The sequence below is a fragment of the Oncorhynchus keta genome, chromosome 10 (assembly GCF_023373465.1).
Source record: "Oncorhynchus keta strain PuntledgeMale-10-30-2019 chromosome 10, Oket_V2, whole genome shotgun sequence".
Classification (NCBI taxonomy): domain Eukaryota; kingdom Metazoa; phylum Chordata; class Actinopteri; order Salmoniformes; family Salmonidae; genus Oncorhynchus; species Oncorhynchus keta.
Genome location: NC_068430.1, coordinates 18,550,674 through 18,570,452, shown reverse-complemented (window position 1 = coordinate 18,570,452; position 19,779 = coordinate 18,550,674). Strand labels below are relative to the sequence as shown.

The following is a 19,779-nucleotide window of genomic DNA, read 5'->3' as shown; positions in this document are numbered from 1 at the left end:
ACAAGGGTGGTAGTTGCAAATTTGCCTCCGTATTTTACGGATGATCAAATCAGGAAAGAGCTGAGTCGTTCGGTAAGTTTGCTAGCGGTTTTCGTGTACTGTTGGGAGGTTTTCAGGCAAATGCCGTTAAGCACGTTGTTTCATTCCGGAGGCAAGTGTTTATGTTTCTGAAAACAATGAGCAACAGCTAAATGTGCATTTTAAAGTGAGGCATGGGGAGGGGTTCTAATCGAGGTCAACGTGCAGGGGACAATGAGCTGCAGACAGCTGAGGCTGGGACTAGTCATGCTATGGATGGTGGTGTAGTGGAGGCTGGATCTAGTCATGCTATGGATGGTGGTGTAGCTGAGGCTGGATCTAGTCATGCTATGGATGGTGGTGTAGCTGAGGCTGGATCTAGTCATGCTATGGATGGTGGGGTAGCTGAGGCTGGATCTAGTCATGCTATGGATGGTGGTGTAGTGGAGGCTGGATCTAGTCATGCTATGGATGGTGGTGTAGTGGAGGCTGGATCTAATCATGCTATGGGTGGTGGGGTAGCTGAGGCCCGGGTCTAGTTATGCAATGGATGGTGGTGTAGCTGAGGCTGGGTCTAGTCATGCTATGGATGGTGGTGTAGTGGAGGCTGGATCTAATCATGCTATGGATGGTGGGGTAGATGAGGCTGGGTCTAGTCATGCTATGGATGGTGGTGTAGTGGAGGCTGAATCTAATCATGCTATGGATGGTGGGGTAGATGAGGCTGCGTCTAGTCATGCTATGGATGGTGGTGTAGCTGAGGCTGGGTCTAGTCATGCTATGGATGGTGGGTCGCTGAGGCTGGGTCTAGTCATGCTATGGATGGTGGTGTAGGTGAGACTGGGCCTAGTCATGCTATGGAGGGTGATGTGGATGAGGCTGGGCCTCGTCAGGTTATGCTAGTGGATGAGGAGAGTATAGTGGGGAAGTGTGGAGAAGGGGGAGAAGAAGGAGGTGGGAGGGGAGAGGCTGGTGTGATCAAAGGCACCATGGAACCTTTGCCTGGTGCTGGGGGGGATGCCCTGACCAGAGAGGAAGGGCAGGTGGTCAGGATGGGAGATGGAGATGAGGAGGAAAGTGAGTCTGAGGAAAAGAATGATGAGGTTTTTTTTCTTCAATGGGTCCAGAGCTGACAGCCAGTCAAGCAAAGGGGTCAAAGTACACATTGAGAGAACTGACAAGGTTCCGGAATGAGACCAAGGGGAAAAAAGTTAATCTTGAGGCTTTTTTTTCTGATCCGAGAAAGTTTGTAAGATCAGTACATACTATGAAAAATGAGGGGCATGGTGTCCTCTCACCCAGGAAACGGTTTAGGTTGGAAGTGGGTCACAACAGTGCGTAAGGGTCAACCTTCAGACACTGTTTAGATTAATAGTTTCTTTCTGGCACTGGGGATTTTTGAGCTTTGTTATTGGTCTCTTTCTTTGCTGGCTTTTCTCCCACTTCTGATGGAGACACTTCGGGTAGGCTCGCTCAATATAAATGGCGCCAGAGATACGGGAAAGAGGAGTGTGTTGGGTGAATATGTAAAACAAAAAAAGTACTGTTGTTTCTGCAGGAGACGCATAGTGATGTGGTGAATGAAGTCGATTGGAGGCTCTTGTGGAAAGGAGCAAGCGTGTTGAGCCATGGGGCAAATTTTAGTGCAAGGGTGGCAGTCCTTTTTGTACTGGGTCTGTCTGTAAAAATGTGCTCCTCAAAGGTGGTGTGTGCTGCTTGCTGTAAAATCAGAAATTAACAATATTGTTTTGTCTTTATACATGTGTATGCACCTAACATGGGGAGAGAGAGAGGGATTATATTTGGGAGTCTTAGACAGGAACTCTCACAGGTAGCGCCTGAGGAAATGCTGGTGGTCGGCGGGGACTGGAACTGTAAAATGGATTTTACGAAAGACAGAAATGGGGAAGAGCCTCATTCAATATCAGTGGGAGTGTTAAGGGACATCATTAATCAGTTCGACCTAGTGGATGTTTGGAGAAGTAAACATCCCAACACAAGTTGAAAGTTTACATACAATTTAGCCCAATACATTTAAACTCAGTTTTTCACAATTCCTGACATTTAATCCTAGTAAACATTCCCTATTCCCTGTCTTTGGTCAGCTAGGATCACCACTTTATTTTAAGAATGTGAAATGTCAGAATAATAGTTGAGAGAATTATTTATTTCAGCTTTTATTTCTTTCATTGACATTCCCAGTGGGTGAGAAGTTAGCATACACTCAATTAGTATTTGGTAGCATTGGCTTTAAATTGTTTAACTTCCACAAGCTTCCCAGAATAAATTGGGTGAATTTTGGCCCATTCCTCCTAACAGCTGGTATAACTGAGTCAGATTTGTAGGCCTCCTTGCTCGCACACGCTTTTTCAGTTCTTCCCACAAATGTTCTATAGGATTGAAGTCAGGGCTTTGTGGTGGCCACTGCAATACCTTGACTTGGTTGTCCTTAAGCCATTTGGCCACAACTTTGGAAGTATGCTTGGGGTCAGTGTCCATTTGGAAGATCAATTTGCGACCAAACTATAACTGATGTTTTGAGATGTTGCTTCAATATATCCACATAATTTTGCTTCCTCATGTCGCCATCTATTTTGTGAAGTGCACCAGTCCCTCCTGCAGCAAAGCACCCCGAGAACATGATGCTGCCACCTCTGTGCTTCACCGTTGGGATGGTGTTCTTCGGCTTGCAAGCCTCCCCCTTTTTCCTCCAAACATAACGATGGTCATTATGGCCAAAATATTTACAGACATATTCAATCTCTCCCTATCCCAGTCTGATGTCCCCACATGGCCTTCGTCAGAGTTTCCACGTCAGAACTTCTGTCATCATGAAGTGCTTTGAAAGACTAGTCAATGATCATATCACCTCTACCTTACCTGTCACTCTAGACCCACTTCAATGTGCTTACCGCCCCAATAGATCCACAGACGATGCAATCATCATCGCACTGCACATTGCCCTGTCCCATCTGGACAAGATGAATAAGAATGCTGTTCATTGACTATAGCTCAGCTTTCAACACCCTAGTACCCTCCTAGCTCATCATTAAGCTCTAGGCCCTGGGTCTGAACCCCGTCCTGTGCAACGGGCTGCCCCCAGGTGGTGAAGGTAGGAAACAACACCTCCACTTCGCTGATCCACTTCGCTGATCCTCACCACTGTGCCCCCACAAGGGTGCTTGCTCAGCCCCCTCCTGTACTCCCTGTTCACCCATGATTGCATTTCAAATCACGCCTCCAACTCAAACATCAAGTTTGCAGACGACACAACATTAGTAGGCTTGATTAACATCAATGCCGACACAGCCTACAGGGAGGAGGTGAGGGCTCTGGGAGTGAGGTGCCAGGAAAATAACCTCTTACTCAATGTCAACAAAACAAAGGAGATGATTGTGGACTTCAGGAAACAGCAGAGGGAGCACCCCCCTATCCACATCGATACGACCTCAGTAGAGAAGGTGGAGAGCTTCAAGTTCCTCGGCGTACACATCACTGACAATCTGAAATGGCCCTTCCACACAGACAGTGTGGTGAAGAAGGTGCAACAGCACCTCTTCAACCTCAAGAGGCTGAAGAAATTTGGCTTGGCACCTAAAACCCTCACAAACTTTTACAGATCATCCAGAAGGCGAGGTCAGTACAGGTGCATCAAAGCTGGAACCAAGAGACTGAAAAACAGCTTCTATCTCAAGGCAATCAGTCTGTTAACTTCTTGATGCACCCACCCCGTTACCGGGATCATTTTCGTCAACATCCGCTGAATTGCAGAGCGCCAAATTCAAATTAAATTACTAAAAATATTTAATTGTCATGAAATCACAAGTGCAATATAGCAAAACACAGCTTAGCTTGTTGTTAATCCACCTGGCGTGTCAGATTTAAAAAAAGCTTTTGGGCGAAAGCATACCAAGCGTTTATGTAAGGACATCTCTCTCAGCAGTCAAAACATTAGAAACAACTAGCAGCCAAGTAGATTGGTCACAAAAGTCAGAAAAGCAATACAATGAATCGCTTACCTTTGATGATCTTCGGATGTTTGCACTCACAAGACTCACAGTTACACAATAAATGGTCCTTTTGTTCCATTAAGATTATTTTTATCTCCAAAATACCTCCATTTGGTTGGCGCGTTATGTTCAGAAATCCACATGCTCGAGCGGTCACGACCGGGCAGACGAAAATTCCAAATAGTATCCGTAAAGTTCGTAGAAACATGTCAAATGTTTATTATTATCAATACTCAGGTTGTTTTTACAATATATCATGGATAATATTTCAACTGGACTGTACCTTCTTCAATAGGAGAGAGAGAGAAAATGTCTGCTTCAAGCTGTTGCGCATGCAAAACGCTGCTGGCACCCAGCCATACAATGACGCGATGTGTTCTTTCTCGCTCTTTTTTCTAAATAAAAGCCTGAAACTATGTCTAAAAACTGTTCACAACACGTGGAAGCCATTGGAAAAGGAATCTGGTTGATATCTCTTTAAATGGAGCGAAGGCAGGCAATGGAACAGAGAGCTTTCAGGAAAAACAGCACTTCCGGGTTGGATATTAGAGGGTTTTCTATCCTAATCTGACAATTATATGCATATTCTAGATTCTGGGCCTGAGAAATAGTTTGATTTGGGTATGTTTTTCATCCAAACATCAAAATACTGCCCCCTACACTCAACAGGTTAAAGCAAAGGGAGCACTTGTAAGAGCTAGGTTCTCCATGCTCAAGGAGATGGATACTCCCAGCTCTTCCTCCTTTGGTTTGGAAAGACAGAGCGGTGAAGCCAAGGGTATGCATTGTCTACGGCTGTCTGATGGGCGGGTGACCTCTGTGGTGGGTGAGATGTGTTAGCGAACGGTGGAGTTTTATACTGAGTTGTATAGGGCAGAAATGTGTGATCCTATGTGTGCTCAGGTCTTGTTTGTAGAACTCCCTAAGCTCTCTCTGACACAGAGGGATGAATTGGACATTCCTCTGGTGTCCCATGAACTGGCAGAGGCCATAACCCAGATGTCCCCCAGTCGTGCACCAGGGGTCAATGGACTCCCAGTGGAGTTTTATAAACAATTCTGGGGAATAATTGGACTAGACTTCTATTGCGTGTTGATTGAATGCGTCTGAGTTTTTTGACCTGTGAGAAGCTGTTGTACGCTGGGGCGTCATGTATGGTCAAGGTGGGAGGGGGGCTCAGTAGGCCAATCTGGGTGAGACAGGGCATTAGACAAGGATGCCCTCTATCGGGGCAGTTATATACACTATTATTATTATTATATATTATTATTATTATACACTATTAAGCCATTAAGCCTTTTTTGGGCCTGCTACGCCGGAAACTGCAGGGAGTGTGTTGTACAGGAATGGGTGTGGTGACAGGCATGGCAGTGTCAGTGTATGCAGATGACATTTCTGTGATGGTCAGGGATGGGCAAGATATGCAGGCATTAAGAGACCAGTCTGAAGGTGTACAAAGGAGCTTCGTCAACTAAGGTAAACTGCAAAAGCAAAGCTCTGTCGTAGGCAGTGGTGTCAAGACTGGCCAGGTGGAGGTGGCTCCAGCCCCAAGTGCCATAAGGAGGGAGGTTGCTGATAATCAACAACCTGGTGACAACTTCCTGTCCTCACCCCCCCCCTCGCAAGCTGGTGGACTTTTTCTGGTCGGTCCATCACTGGCTGAGGGCGGCAGTGGTGTACATTACCATCCATGAAGGAGGACAGGGCCTGGTGGAACTGGAGAGCAGGATGGCTGCATTCCTACTAAAGGCGGCACAGAGACTGCTGTACCACACTAATGTTGGCTTGAGGGAACCCGCATGCGCACTGCTGAGAAGAGCTGGCGGATTAGGGTTGGACCGGCAGCTGTTCCTCATGAGGCTGGAGAGGCTGAGTACAGCAGTTCTCTCTGATTTTTACTCTGAGGGCCTGGCAGCTGCTAAGGCCCACATGAGAAGGGGGTTTGGAGCCTGGGCTGTGGGTGTGGATGTGGGAGGAGCCTATCTTCCACAACCCAGCCATCCCTTTGAAATCGGTTCAGTCGGCCACCCTGCAGAGGCAAATGATGGCAGCGGGCTTACTAAGGCTGGGTGACCTGTGACTGATGGGAGAGGAGGGGTGGAAAACTCCGGAAGTCCTGGCACAACAAACAGGAATAACGTATCTTAGGCTGTTGGAGAGATTCCTGGAGGAGGTCCAGGAGGCACTGTCTGAGCCGGTAAGGGGGATGTTCAAGCAGCCAAAGGGGGAGGGGCCACCATTGTTTCCGCCACTGCATGTGATGGCAGAGACTGGGGACTGGCAAAGGGGTCTGGAGGACTTGTTAGATTTTAACATTCCGAGTCTGGGGGAGTTTGAGGGGGGAGGGTAAAGCCCTCTACAACCTCTGCATTAAGGTGAGGAACATTAGGAGCCTAACAGGAGTGAAGGAACATCAGTGGCAGGGGGTATGTGGGGAGGAGAGTATGGTGGGTTTTAGATGGTGGGGGCTCTACAAACCCCCAGCACCATAGAGGTCAGGGGACCTCCAGTGGAGGGTTCTACATGGAGCCCTGGCCACTAACAGCTGGTTGGCACAGATTGAACCGGGAGTCGGGCAGGGGAGTCCTTTCTGTGTTATGAGAGAAACTGTGCTTCATGTGTTTTCTGTGTGCGCCAGGTTAATGCCATTAATGTCTCTGTTGGAATGTCTGTGTCTGTGTGAGAGGTTGGGGGTAGTTTTTACTGTTGGGATGTTTATAATGGGGTACAGGTATTCAAATAAGGAAAAGGCCAAATGTTTGTTGTTGAATTTTCTGTTTGCTCAGGCAAAGTTGGTTATTTGGATAACAAGGAGGAACATGGTCAAAGGTATGGGGGATAACAAACCCTTTACTATTGTTTAATGGGATGGTCTGCGCTTTAGGGTCGAATTTGAGTTCTATAAAATGATAAGGAGATGTGTTGAGGGTGCTGTCTGTATAGCTGGGATATACGGTTGTAGAAGTGGTGATTTTTGTGGGGGTTATTGTGATGTGTGGTGTGGTTTTGTATCGTGTGGAAGAGGGAAAAGTGAGTATGGTACACATGTACGCAGTACAGGATATATTTTTGGTGTTTTATTTTAAGGGGGGGGGGGTGAGGTTTTAATGAAATGAGAATGTTTCATTAAAGAAAGACAAAAAGTAAAAAGTGTCTCTCTCTGTCTCTCTCCAACTCTCTGCCAGGTTGATACACATCCGTAATCTTATTTTTAAGTCTGCTTGAATTAAGCTTTTGAGACATTCGTCAGCAGTGTGTCAGAATCATGGAATGGAAAAATGTATCTTGTGTACATCAGTACAACCTGCAGCCACAAAGCTGTGAAAGCATCAGCTTTCTGCCTAGAAAAGAGATGAAGGCATTATTTGAGAGTTTCTTAGCAGTTATATGCTAATGCTTTAATTGGGTTCTTCTGGGTCTTGCACATCTTGTGTTTTTACAAGGTAAATGATAATAATTATTTCATGCCTTACCAATTTATATTTATAAAAAAGTATTATTTACCTCAAATCTGTAATCCTCCAAGAAGCTAGCCAGAAATTCCAAGAAGCGAGCCAGAAACTAGCCAGAAGCTAGCCAGGAGCAAGCCAGAAGCTAATCAGAAGCTAGTTCAGAAGCTAGTTAGCTTCTTTACTGGCAAATCGTTAGTATTCAGCTAACCACGGTTTGTGGTAATCAGCTATCCTTTAGCTCGAAAATCTATCGCCAGTTTTGTACGGCGCAGCGCGGCTCGGAACGGAACATACCGGACCAATTTTTCTCTCCATGTCCCTGGATTTCAACTGCTCTCTGGACATTCATACCCGGATCTCACAGCTAGCTAGCTGCTATCCGTGTGTGTGTGTGTGGCTTTCGTCGATTCCGGAGCAAACATCAATTATTCCGGAGCTAGCCAGCTCCGTCAATCACTCCTGAGTTCCATCAATCACTCCGGGGCTGCAGTCACCTATCCGGACCCGTTTTACTGCCTACGCGGAGCCCCACCGGCCCTTCACAACTGGACTGCCGACGTTATCTACCCGAAGGAGATCCGGCTGGCTCCACCGTCGCAACGTTACCTGAAAGCCCATCTGCGGCCTGCTAACCGTTAGTTGTCTTACCGGCTGCTATCTGAATAGACAATCGGACAATTTATTTATTTTTATTATTATTATGTTTTCTTCTTGGGTCTTTATAACTATATCTATTGTTTTTATTTTTGTTGTTGTTGTGTGATTTGGATTAATCAACTCTACCACACGGAACCCCACTAATCTACTGACGGAATGCAAGAGGTGGCTAATAACAGACCTCCATCCTATGCTAGCTTGCTACCGATGGCCTGGCTAGCTGTCTAAATCACAGTGACCCCCAACCAACCGCTCCACTCACTGGACCCTTTTGATCACTCGACTAAGCATGCCTCTCCTTAATGTCAATGTGTCTTGTCCATTGCTGTTCTGGTTAGTGTTTATTGGCTTATTTCACTGTAGAGCCTCTAGTCCTGCTCACTATACCTTATCCAACCTATTAGTTCCACCACCCACACATGCAATGACATCTCCTGGATTCAATGATGTTTCTAGAGACAATATCTCTCTCTTCATCACTCAATACCTAGGTTTACCTCCACTGTATTCATATCCTACCATACCTTTGTCTGTACATTATACCTTGATGCTATTTTATCGCCCCCAGAAACCTCCTTTTACTCTCTGTTCCAGACGTTCTAGACAACCAATTCTTATTGCTTTTAGCCGCACCCTTATTCTACTCCTCCTATGTTCCTCTGGCGATGTAGAGGTGAATCCAGGCCCTGCAGTGCCTAGCTCCACTCCTATTCCCCAGGCGCTCTCTTTTGACGACTTCTGTAACCGTAATAGCCTTGGTTTCATGCATGTTAACATTAGAAGCCTCCTCCCTAAGTTTGTTCTATTCACTGCTTTAGCACACTCTGCCAACCCGGATGTGCTAGCTGTGTCTGAATCCTGGCTTAGGAAGACCACCAAAAATTCTGAAATTTTAATTCCAAACTACAACATTTTCAGACAAGATAGAACTGCCAAAGGGGGCGGTGTTGCAATCTACTGCAAAGATAGCCTGCAGAGTTCTGTCCTACTATCCAGGTCTGTACCCAAACAATTTAAACTTCTACTTTTAAAAATCCACCTCTCTAAAAACAAGTCTCTCACCGTTGCCGCCTGCTATAGACCACCCTCTGCCCCCAGCTCTGCTCTGAACACCATATGTGAACTGATTGCCCCCCATCTATCTTCAGAGCTCGTGCTGCTAGGCGACCTAAACTGGAACATGCTTAACACCCCAGCCATCCTACAATCTAAACTTGATGCCCTCAATCTCACACAAATTATCAATGAACCAACCAGGTACCTCCCCAAAGCCTTAAACACGGGCACCCTCATAGATATCATCCTAACCAACTTCCCCTCTAAATACACCTCTGCTGTCTTCAACCGAGATCTCAGCGATCACTGCCTCATTGCCTGCATCCGTAATGGGTCAGCGGTCAAACGAACTCCACTCATCACTGTAAAACGCTCCCTGAAACACTTCAGCGAGCAGGCCTTTCTAATCGACCTGGCCGGGGTATCCTGGAAGGATATTGATCTCATCCCGTCAGTAGAGGATGCCTGGATATTTTTTTTAAATGCCTTCCGAACCATCTTAAATAAACATGCCCCATTCAAGAAATTTAGAACCAGGAACAGATATAGCCCTTGGTTCTCCCCAGACCTGACTGCCCTTAACCAACACAAAAACATCCTATGGCGTTCTGCATTAGCATCGAACAGCCCCCGTGATATGCAGCTGTTCAGGGAAGCGAGAAACCATTATACACAGGCAGTTAGAAAAGCCAAGGCTAGCTTTAACAAGCAGAAATTTGCTTCCTGCAACACTAACTCAAAAAAGTTCTGGGACACTGTAAAGTCCATGGAGAATAAGAACACCTCCTCCCAGCTGCCCACTGCACTGAAGATAGGAAACACTGTCACCACTGATAAATCCACCATAATTGAGAATTTCAATAAGAATTTTTCTACGGCTGGCCATGCTTTCCACCTGGCTACTCCTACCCCGGTCAACAGCACTGCACCCCCAACAGCAACTCGCCCAAGCCTTCCCCATTTCTCCTTCTCCCAAATCCATTCAGCTGATGTTCTGAAAAAATCTGCAAAATCAGGACCACTACAAATCAGCCGGGCTAGACAATCTGGATCCTTTCTTTCTAAAATTATCTGCCGAAATTGTTGCCACCCCTATTACTAGCCTGTTCAACCTCTCTTTCGTGTCGTCTGAGATTCCCAAAGATTGGAAAGCAGCTGCGGTCATCCCCCTCTTCAAAGGGGGGGACACTCTTGACCCAAACTGCTACAGACCTATATCTATCCTACCATGCCTTTCTAAGGTCTTCGAAAGCCAAGTCAACAAACAGATTACCGACCATTTCGAATCTCACCATGCGTTCTCTGCTATGCAATCTGGTTTCAGAGCTGGTCATGGGTGCACCTCAGCCACGCTCAAGGTCCTAAACGATATCTTAACCGCCATCGATAAGAAACATTACTGTGCAGCCGTATTCATTGATCTGGCCAAGGCTGTCGACTCTGTCAATCACCACATCCTCATCGGCAGACTAGGCAGCCTTAGTTTCTCAAATGATTGCCTCGCCTGGTTCACCAACTACTTCTCTGATAGAGTTCAGTGTGTCAAATCGGAGGGTCTGCTGTCCGGACCTCTGGCAGTCTCTATGGGGGTGCCACAGGGTTCAATTCTTGGACCGACTCTCTTCTCTGTATACATCAATGAGGTCGCTCTTGCTGCTGGTGAGTCTCTGATCCACCTCTACGCAGACGACACCATTCTGTATACTTCCGGCCCTTCTTTGGACACTGTGTTAACAACCCTCCAGGCAAGCTTCAATGCCATACAACTCTCCTTCCGTGGCCTCCAATTGCTCTTAAATACAAGTAAAACTAAATGCATGCTCTTCAACCGATCGCTACCTTCACCTACCCGCCTGTCCAACATCACTACTCTGGACGGCTCTGACTTAGAATACGTGGACAACTACAAATACTTAGGTGTCTGGTTAGACTGTAAACTCTCCTTCCAGACCCATATCAAACATCTCCAATCCAAAGTTAAATCTAGAATTGGCTTCCTATTTCGCAACAAAGCATCCTTCACTCATGCTGCCAAACATACCCTTGTAAAACTGACCATCCTACCAATCCTCGACTTTGGCGATGTCATTTACAAAATAGCCTCCAATACCCTACTCAACAAATTGGATGCAGTCTATCACAGTGCAATCCGTTTTGTCACCAAAGCCCCATATACTACCCACCATTGCGACCTGTACGCTCTCGTTGGCTGGCCCTCGCTTCATACTCGTCGCCAAACCCACTGGCTCCATGTCATCTACAAGACCCTGCTAGGTAAAGTCCCCCCTTATCTCAGCTCGCTGGTCACCATAGCATCTCCCACCTGTAGCACATGCTCCAGCAGGTATATCTCTAGTCACGCCCAAAACCAATTCTTTCTTTGGCCGCCTCTCCTTCCAGTTCTCTGCTGCCAATGACTGGAACGAACTACAAAAATCTCTGAAACTGGAAACACTTATCTCCCTCACTAGCTTTAAGCACCAACTGTCAGAGCAGCTCACAGATTACTGCACCTGTACATAGCCCACCTATAATTGAGCCCAATCAACTACCTCTTTCCCAACTGTATTTAATTTATTTATTTATTTTGCTCCTTTGCACCCCATTATTTTTATTTCTACTTTGCACATTCTTCCATTGCAAAACTACCATTCCAGTGTTTTACTTGCTATATTGTATTTACTTTGCCACCATGGCCTTTTTTGCCTTTACCTCCCTTCTCACCTCATTTGCTCACATTGTATATAGACTTGTTTATACTGTATTATTGACTGTATGTTTGTTTTACTCCATGTGTAACTCTGTGTCGTTGTATCTGTCGAACTGCTTTGCTTTATCTTGGCCAGGTCGCAATTGTAAATGAGAACTTGTTCTCAACTTGCCTACCTGGTTAAATAAAGGTGAAATAAAAAAAATAAAAAATAAATGTTAGTCAAAGCTACATTTAAATGCATCTCTATTGTCTTACTCTTGATTGGAGAGATCATTTTGACATGTCGATATTTGCCAGGTATAATGATTATGAGTATTAAATCAAAACACAGCGACTAATGATCATGGATCATTTGCATTCTAAAAGGTTGCCTACTCTGGAGATTAATACAACTAAATATGCATATGCCACTGCAGTTTATTTCATACTTTCCTACAATAAGTAGTATCTCAAGATAATGCACGTAAAAACTTTGTCCTAAGTCCTTTTCTCTGATTCCCCTTTTGCCTATCCCCAATCTCCCTCTTTGCTTTAGCCGGTTGATTTGAAATGTTTTGGCTGATTGTGTGCACACCGGGCCTGATGCAGCCAGGGATGGGCTGCCTGTTTTCATTTTGTGATCTTTGACTGAGAGTCGATACGTTCACAGTGGGTGAGGGATGGAGTGAGCGGCCCTGACAAGGATAAAAACAACAACAACAACAATGGGGTCGTGGGGGGTGGAGAGGTTGGAGCATGGCCACGAGGATCCTCTGTTAGATTGCACTGGCATGGATGTGATGCTGAATGACTGGTGATAATGGAGTCTCAAAGTACCCCTCTCTCTCTTTCTGCTATCTCACACTGGCTACCCTCTTAATACCCAGCCACACACAGAGACCCACAGACATTTCTTTCCCTCTCTCTATTTTTGCTCTCACACACACATGCATCACAAATACACACAGAAGGGATAGGGATACATTTGCAATTACTATTGGATTCCTCACTGTGTCATCTTGAAATTGTTGAAAGCAAGCTGAGCTGAAGCAGGAACACAATTAGAGTTGGATTTGTATGTACTATTACAGATAAATCACCTCACAGGTCAGTCGGGCAGTATGGCATTATTTAGGTTCTGTGTAATGGAAACGTATGGTGTGACAATGGCCTGGTGTGATAGAGGATTATAGCATCATCCACAACATGGATAGTTATGAGGATAGTAAATCTGGAGGTTTATATTCCTCATTTTGCTCCTCACTAATTCGTTAACCAGTCATGAGTTACTTGGAAGTTAGAGTAGGAATCAATGCATCTCCTGTATAATTGCACCATCATTTACTTCAATGGTTTTGGGAGAGGTATTTTATGGCACTGTACTGTATACTCTTGTAAAAAAGTGTTCCAAGAGGATTTTGTGGCTGTCCCCATAGGAAAACCCTTTTTGGTTCCAAGTAGAGCTCTTTTGGGTCTCTGTTGAAAGGGTACCTCATGGAACACAAAAGTGTTCTATCTGGAACAGAAAAGGCTTCTTCAGAGGGTTCACCTATGGGGACAGTTAAAGTGTTCTCCTATGGGGACAGCCAAGGAGCCCTTTTTTGTTCTAGATGCCACCTTTTTTTCCACCCATGGACACACTAATACATCTGGCTTGTATTAATAAACCTAACACTTGGATAGTCATGTACCATTTACCCCATCTGCTGTATTTTTAGGTTGTACTTCTGTTTAAGCATAAGGTCAATGCAATGCAAATTGATCTTATGCTTGGACGTAAGTAGAGGAACCTAAAAATACAGCAGATGGAGTAAATGGTGCATTACTATCCAAGTGTTAGGTTCATTATACAGATGTAGGATCTTCATTTGATCACTGTTGTAGGAGAACTTTCCTGCATAGCAGGAAATGTATAATGTGTTGTGTATTTGAGGTTTAAAAAGGCTTCTGTAATTTGTCATTTCCACTTTGAAATTTCAGACTTGAAAAATGTATCAAGACCTACAAACATGTCTATAATTATAATCCACATAATAATTCAGAATTCCAGTTGCTTCAGGATTATTTTCCTGCTGTAGAAAATTACTGTTACAAATTAAGATCCTACATTTGTATGTGCTACTGAAATAGATAACACAAATGTATCTTAGTATAGGATCAGTATAATTATATATATTGTATAATTTCAAAATCCTGTACATTATTTTAGAAATATAAGGAGTATAGTCTACCTGTAAGATATATTATCTGTGTGAGTATGTTCTAATTCACCACAATGTTTTTTTGACCCTGCAGCCCCTCCACATCTGATAGAGAAACCTGAGGATGTGCAGAAGCCCATTGACGACTCTCTGGTGTGGGAATGCAAGGCCACTGGGAAGCCCAAGCCCTCCTATAGGTGGATGAAGAACGGAGAGAACCTGGAGTCACTGGAGGTGAGACCTATATGGAGTGAAGTGTACAGTATAGATGCATTAAAGAGGTCAATGGAATGCAGACAGTGGGGGATAGAAGAAGGATGCTGGATTGGTGCACATTCAACCAATCTGTTCTAACAAAGTGGATATTCGTCAAATCCGTCATGATTGAAATATTGTAACAGGCCCACAATGTGTTTGCTAAAATCCAATGCATAACATTTAGAATTTGTCCCTTTTCAGGTATGGAAGAAGTGACTGCTAAATGCTAACACCCGTTTGAATATGCTGGTAGTATAGCTAGCATAAAGAAAGTCATTTTTAACTGTAATGCAGTGTGTAGGTGACGATGACATGAACATGTATTGGAGTTGACATCTATACAAGCATTATACTCCGACTTTTACCTCAACATAGTGTGAAATAAACATTGAAACAATAGCGTAAATGTAGGCACATTTTTTTTTTGCTGGGGGGCAATGAGGAGATTTGGGGTGTTTCCCCCACGGCATCTTGTTTCCATGGCATTTCCATTTTACTAGGCAAGTCAGTTAAGAACAAATTCTTATTTTCAATGACGGCCTAGGAACAGTGGGTTAACTGCCTGTTCAGGGTTTGACAGATTTGGACCTTGTCAGCTCGGGGATTTGAACTTGCAACCTTCCGGTTACTAGTCCAACACTCTAACCACTAGGCTACCCTGCTGCCCCATTGTTTTTCTCGAGTTTGATTTATCTCTTTACCTAATGTATAGATGCTCAGAATTTGTGCTGATTCAGGCGGATGCAACGTTAGTGTGTTCAGATAGAAAGGCATCATGCACAACAGACACCATTCTCATTTCACTGCAGATAGTTTTATGAACTTAAATTACTGTTATAAACCTTGCAAAAGCAGTGTGCACCCACTTGGCTTGTTCAGCCTGCTTTCCTAGTATATGGGTCCATGGTTTACTTCGTTGTAAAAAGGAAAAGATCTAAACACAATTTGGCTAGATATCACCTTTATTCCTTTAGTGCATGGCTTTAAACTGTTCAGTTCCCCAGAACAACACTTATCTAACAGGATTTTGATTATCCTGAAAGTGTCTGCTTGGCTCTGGTTTGTTAAGTGTCTACAATTTTATGCTGGTCTTAGAGCGTCGTAATCTTCTAGTAAAATCTCTCTTCTTAGAGTGAAGTCATTACTCCTGTACCACCAATGGAGAAAAAGGAGAAGAGCCCCTTAAACACAGTGACTTTTGTGCATCCTAGATCGACTGTAGCTAGCCAGTTATTTAAGCAATAAGGCATGAGAACCCGGGGATTATTGTGTGATAGCTCCCAACTAAGGGGGTTCAATTGTATTATTGCTTTTATATATATATATATATATATATATATATATATTTTTTTTTTTTTATGTTATATTAACAACATATTTTCATTAAAAAAAATTTTTTAATGAGTCAATTTATTTTATTTAGTCTTTCCACCAGATGATATAGTCAGAGCAAAAGTCAGTTGTTAGTGCTGAGGTTCTGAAGACGCTAACAAAACAGGCTAGTTGTTAATTCTATTCTCATGTTTTGACCTAGTTGGTCATTCTTTTCATTTCCATGTAAACAAGTTATTGGCATGTAGCTCTAGCAGAGGTTCAATGATGACGAGAGACAAGAACTTCAATAAATAATTATTTAATAAATAATGTATAAATAGGCAACAACCAACTGATTGTTGAGTTAATACTATAGCTATTGAGGATAGCTAAGCTAACGTTTCTTCTCCTTTGCTAGCTAGCCAACTAAAGCTGTCACACAATCACATTAAGCAGCTGAAATGACAGCAAACTATGTGCGTTTTTGTTTGTTTTACCTTTGTTTCTATAGCCAATTCTTTGGATATATCCATTATAATGATCCTGATAAATGAATTTGCCTGGATCAGAGAAGCTGTCAGTATTGCCACGTTCAAATGCATGGCACAGTGGAGATCGCAAAAACAAGATTGGATAGGCACACAGCTTATATTAACCCTCACTCTAACAAACCAAATGCAGGCTAGTAGCTTGGGGAAATATGTCTAGACGTTTTTTTCCAGGGGAGATTAAGTTTATACAGTAAACTGACTGGCTGGTCTGTTTGACAGTGGATGCACATTGATACATCTAATGGAACTGTTCATGGGCATGTAAGGGACATGTTTATGTTTGTGCTTTTCTTATAACTGATTTCTGTCTTCTATTCATGTGCTGTTCTATAAACCAATTGCTGTGCTCATGGAGGTGGTTGACTGAACAAATCCTCCTCTTATCAGTAGCTACAATTTGGCAATACGCCCAGCCAAACCATGTTTTGAGAACAAATTAAAGATATCTCAGTTTCAAGGTCTCAGCTTAGAGAGGAGAAGCCTCGTGAGGTGTTGGTCTGTCACATTATGAAACAGTATTGGTTGGTCACATGAATGAAACAAAACGGTAATGATTAATTAATTATGCTAAATCATGCAAATATAACTTGTTTGTGTATAGCTGTATATAAGACAACTGCTGGGTCTGCCCAAGCAGAGCTCCTGATTGACATGTGTACTATGGTGCATTGAGTTGGTTGGAACCTCTCCAGCTCGCTGACAAGTAAACAATGATTTATTTAAACTTTGAGTGTCCCTGTGTAAGAATTTCCACGACAGGCATTGTGATTGTGACTCCCTGCTATCAACCAATCAGCATCCAGGATCCAAACAACCCATTTTATAAAAACACATTGACTATTGTGCATCCTATACCTACTGTACTATAGCCACGTGCCTCTCTCAGATTACCCATAATGAACACAATAATGAGAGCTGAACACCTACAGTAGATACTGTACAGTGTAGACTGCAACTGCAAGGTTATTTGTTCAGCTTATAAAAGTGCAGGGTCAGAGTGGAGTATCTATTACGGCTTTGTGGAAATATGATTCAATATACCTGAATGGGAGTGCGATAGGTCCCCTGTGCTACAGTACGTGGCCAGTATATTTGCTGGAGATTGATGGTGAGCACTCAGGCACAGCTTGGACTAAAAAGTAAACAGACTTTATGTAAATTTTCTTCATTATGCAAAATGGTCACAAACAAAACAGAGGGTATCGATCATTCCGTCGATGTTATATATGCAGGAGAAATGTGAGACGCAGGCCTGTTTTATTGTTACCAGAGGCAGTGCTCCAAACAGCAGCAGCAGGCTCTGTCTCTCTCCTTTGCCCATAAAGCCCGATTAGGGTTGCCTTCAGCTGTGCATAATTAACAATCTGTCTAGTCATTGCATCACATTTTATTAAAAACCTTTACAAGGTCTACTGAAATGGTTTGCATTGTTCTATCGCTTGTTGAAAGAAAGGATTAGATCAAATTTACCCCCATCTGTTTGAGGGATTGTTTTACTCAAAGTTGTTTTTTATTTCCATACACTTTTAGAAAAAAGGGTTACAATAGGGTTCTTCGGCTGTCCCCATAGGAGAACCCTTTTGTGTACAATGTTCAACCCTCTGTAGAAAGGGTTCAACATGGAACCCTAAAGGATTCAACCTGGAACCAAAGGGGTTCAACCTGCGTATGCTTTATGGTTAACGAGACGTGGTGTGGTCACAACAACATACAGGAACTCAAGTCCTTCTGTTCACCTGATTTAGAATTCCTCACAATCAAATGTTGACCGCATTATCTACCAAGGGAATTCTCTTCGATTATAATCACAGCCGTATATATTCCCCCCCAAGCAGACACATCGATGACTCTGAACAAACTTTATTTGACTCTGCAAACTGGAATCCACATATCCTGAGGCTGCATTCATTGTAGCTGGGGATTTTAACAAGGCTAATCTGAAAACAAGACTCCCTAAATTGTATCAGCATATCGATTGCGCAACCAGGGCTGGTAAAACCTTGGATCATTGCTATTCTAACTTCTGCGATTCATATAAGGCCCTCCCCCGCCCTCCTTTCGGAAAAGCTGACCACGACTCCATTTTGTTGCTCCCTGCCTACAGACAGAAGCTAAAACAAGAAGCTCCCACGCTGAGGTCTGTTCAACGCTAGTCCGACCAATCTGATTCCACGCTCCAAGACTGCTTCCATCACGTGGACTGGGATATGTTTCGTATTGCGTCAAACAAACAACATTGACAAATACGCTGATTCGGTGAGCGAGTTCATTAGAACGTGCGTTGAAGATGTCGTTCCCATAGCAATGATTAAAACATTCCCAAACCAGAAACCGTGGATTGATGGCAGCATTCGCGTGAAACTGAAAGCGCGAACCACTGCTTTTAATTAGGGCAAGGTGACCGGAAACATGACCAAATACAAACAGTGTAGCTATTCCCTCCGCAAGGCAATCAAACAAGCTAAGTGTCAGTATAGAGACAAAGTAGAATCATAATTCAACGGCTCAGACACAAGAGGTATGTGGCCGGGTCTACAGTCAATCACGGATTACAAAAAGAAAACCAGCCCAGTCACGGACAAGGATGTCTTGCTCCCAGGCAGACTAAATAACTTTTTTGCCCGCTTTGAGGACAATACAGTGCCACTGACACGGCCCGCAACCAAAACATGCGGACTCTCCTTCACTGCAGCCGAGGTGAGTAAAACATTTAAACGTGTTAACCCTCGCAAGACTGCAGACCCAGACGGCATCCCCAGCCGCGCCCTCAGAGCATGCGCAGACCAGCTGGCTGGTGTGTTTACGGACATATTCAATCAATCCCTATCCCAGTCTGCTGTTCCCACATGCTTCAAGAGGGCCACCATTGTTCCTGTTCCCAAGAAAGCTAAGGTAACTGAGCTAAACGACTACCGCCCCGCCCCGTAGCACTCACTTCACTTAGGTCCACAGACGATGCAATCTCAACCACACTGCACACTGCCCTAACCCATCTGGACAAGAGAAATACCTATGTGAGAATGCTGTTCATCGACTACAGCTCTGCATTCAACACCATAGTACCCTCCAAAATCATCATCAAGCTTGAGACCCTGGGTCTCCACCCCGCCCTGTGCAACTGGGTACTGGACTTCCTGAAAGCCCGCCCCCAGGTGGTGAGGGTAGGTAACAACATCTCCACCCCGCTGATCCTCAACACTGGGGCCCCACAAGGGTGCGTTCTGAGCCCTCTACTGTACTCCCTGTACACCCACGACTGCGTGGCCACGCACGCCTCCAACTCAATCATCAAGTTTGCGGACGACACAACAGTGGTAGACTTGATTACCAACAACGACGAAACGGCCTACAGGGAGGAGGTGAGGGCCCTCGGAGTGTGGTGTCAGGAAAATAACCTCACACTCAACGTCAACAAAACTAAGGAGATTATTGTGGACTTCAGGAAACAGGGAACACCCCCCTATCCACATCGATGGAACAGTAGTGGAGTAGTGGAGAAGGACCAAACTGAATTGGTCCAACCACACAGACAGCATCGTGAAGAAGCCGCAGCAGCGCCTCTTCAACTTC

At 44.3% G+C, this 19,779-nt stretch overlaps 1 protein-coding gene across 3 annotated transcripts in view; it reads left to right on the top strand.

Annotated features, from left to right (window-relative positions):
* LOC118389632 (contactin-4-like) overlaps positions 1–19,779 on the top strand; it is a 229,512-nt gene that overhangs the window by 152,616 nt on the left and 57,117 nt on the right. For all 3 annotated transcript variants that reach the window (XM_052526622.1, XM_052526620.1, XM_052526621.1), the window contains exon 9: positions 14,181–14,320. In XM_052526622.1, coding sequence (XP_052382582.1) covers positions 14,181–14,320 — 140 coding nt within the window. The remainder of the gene's footprint in view (positions 1–14,180; positions 14,321–19,779) is intronic.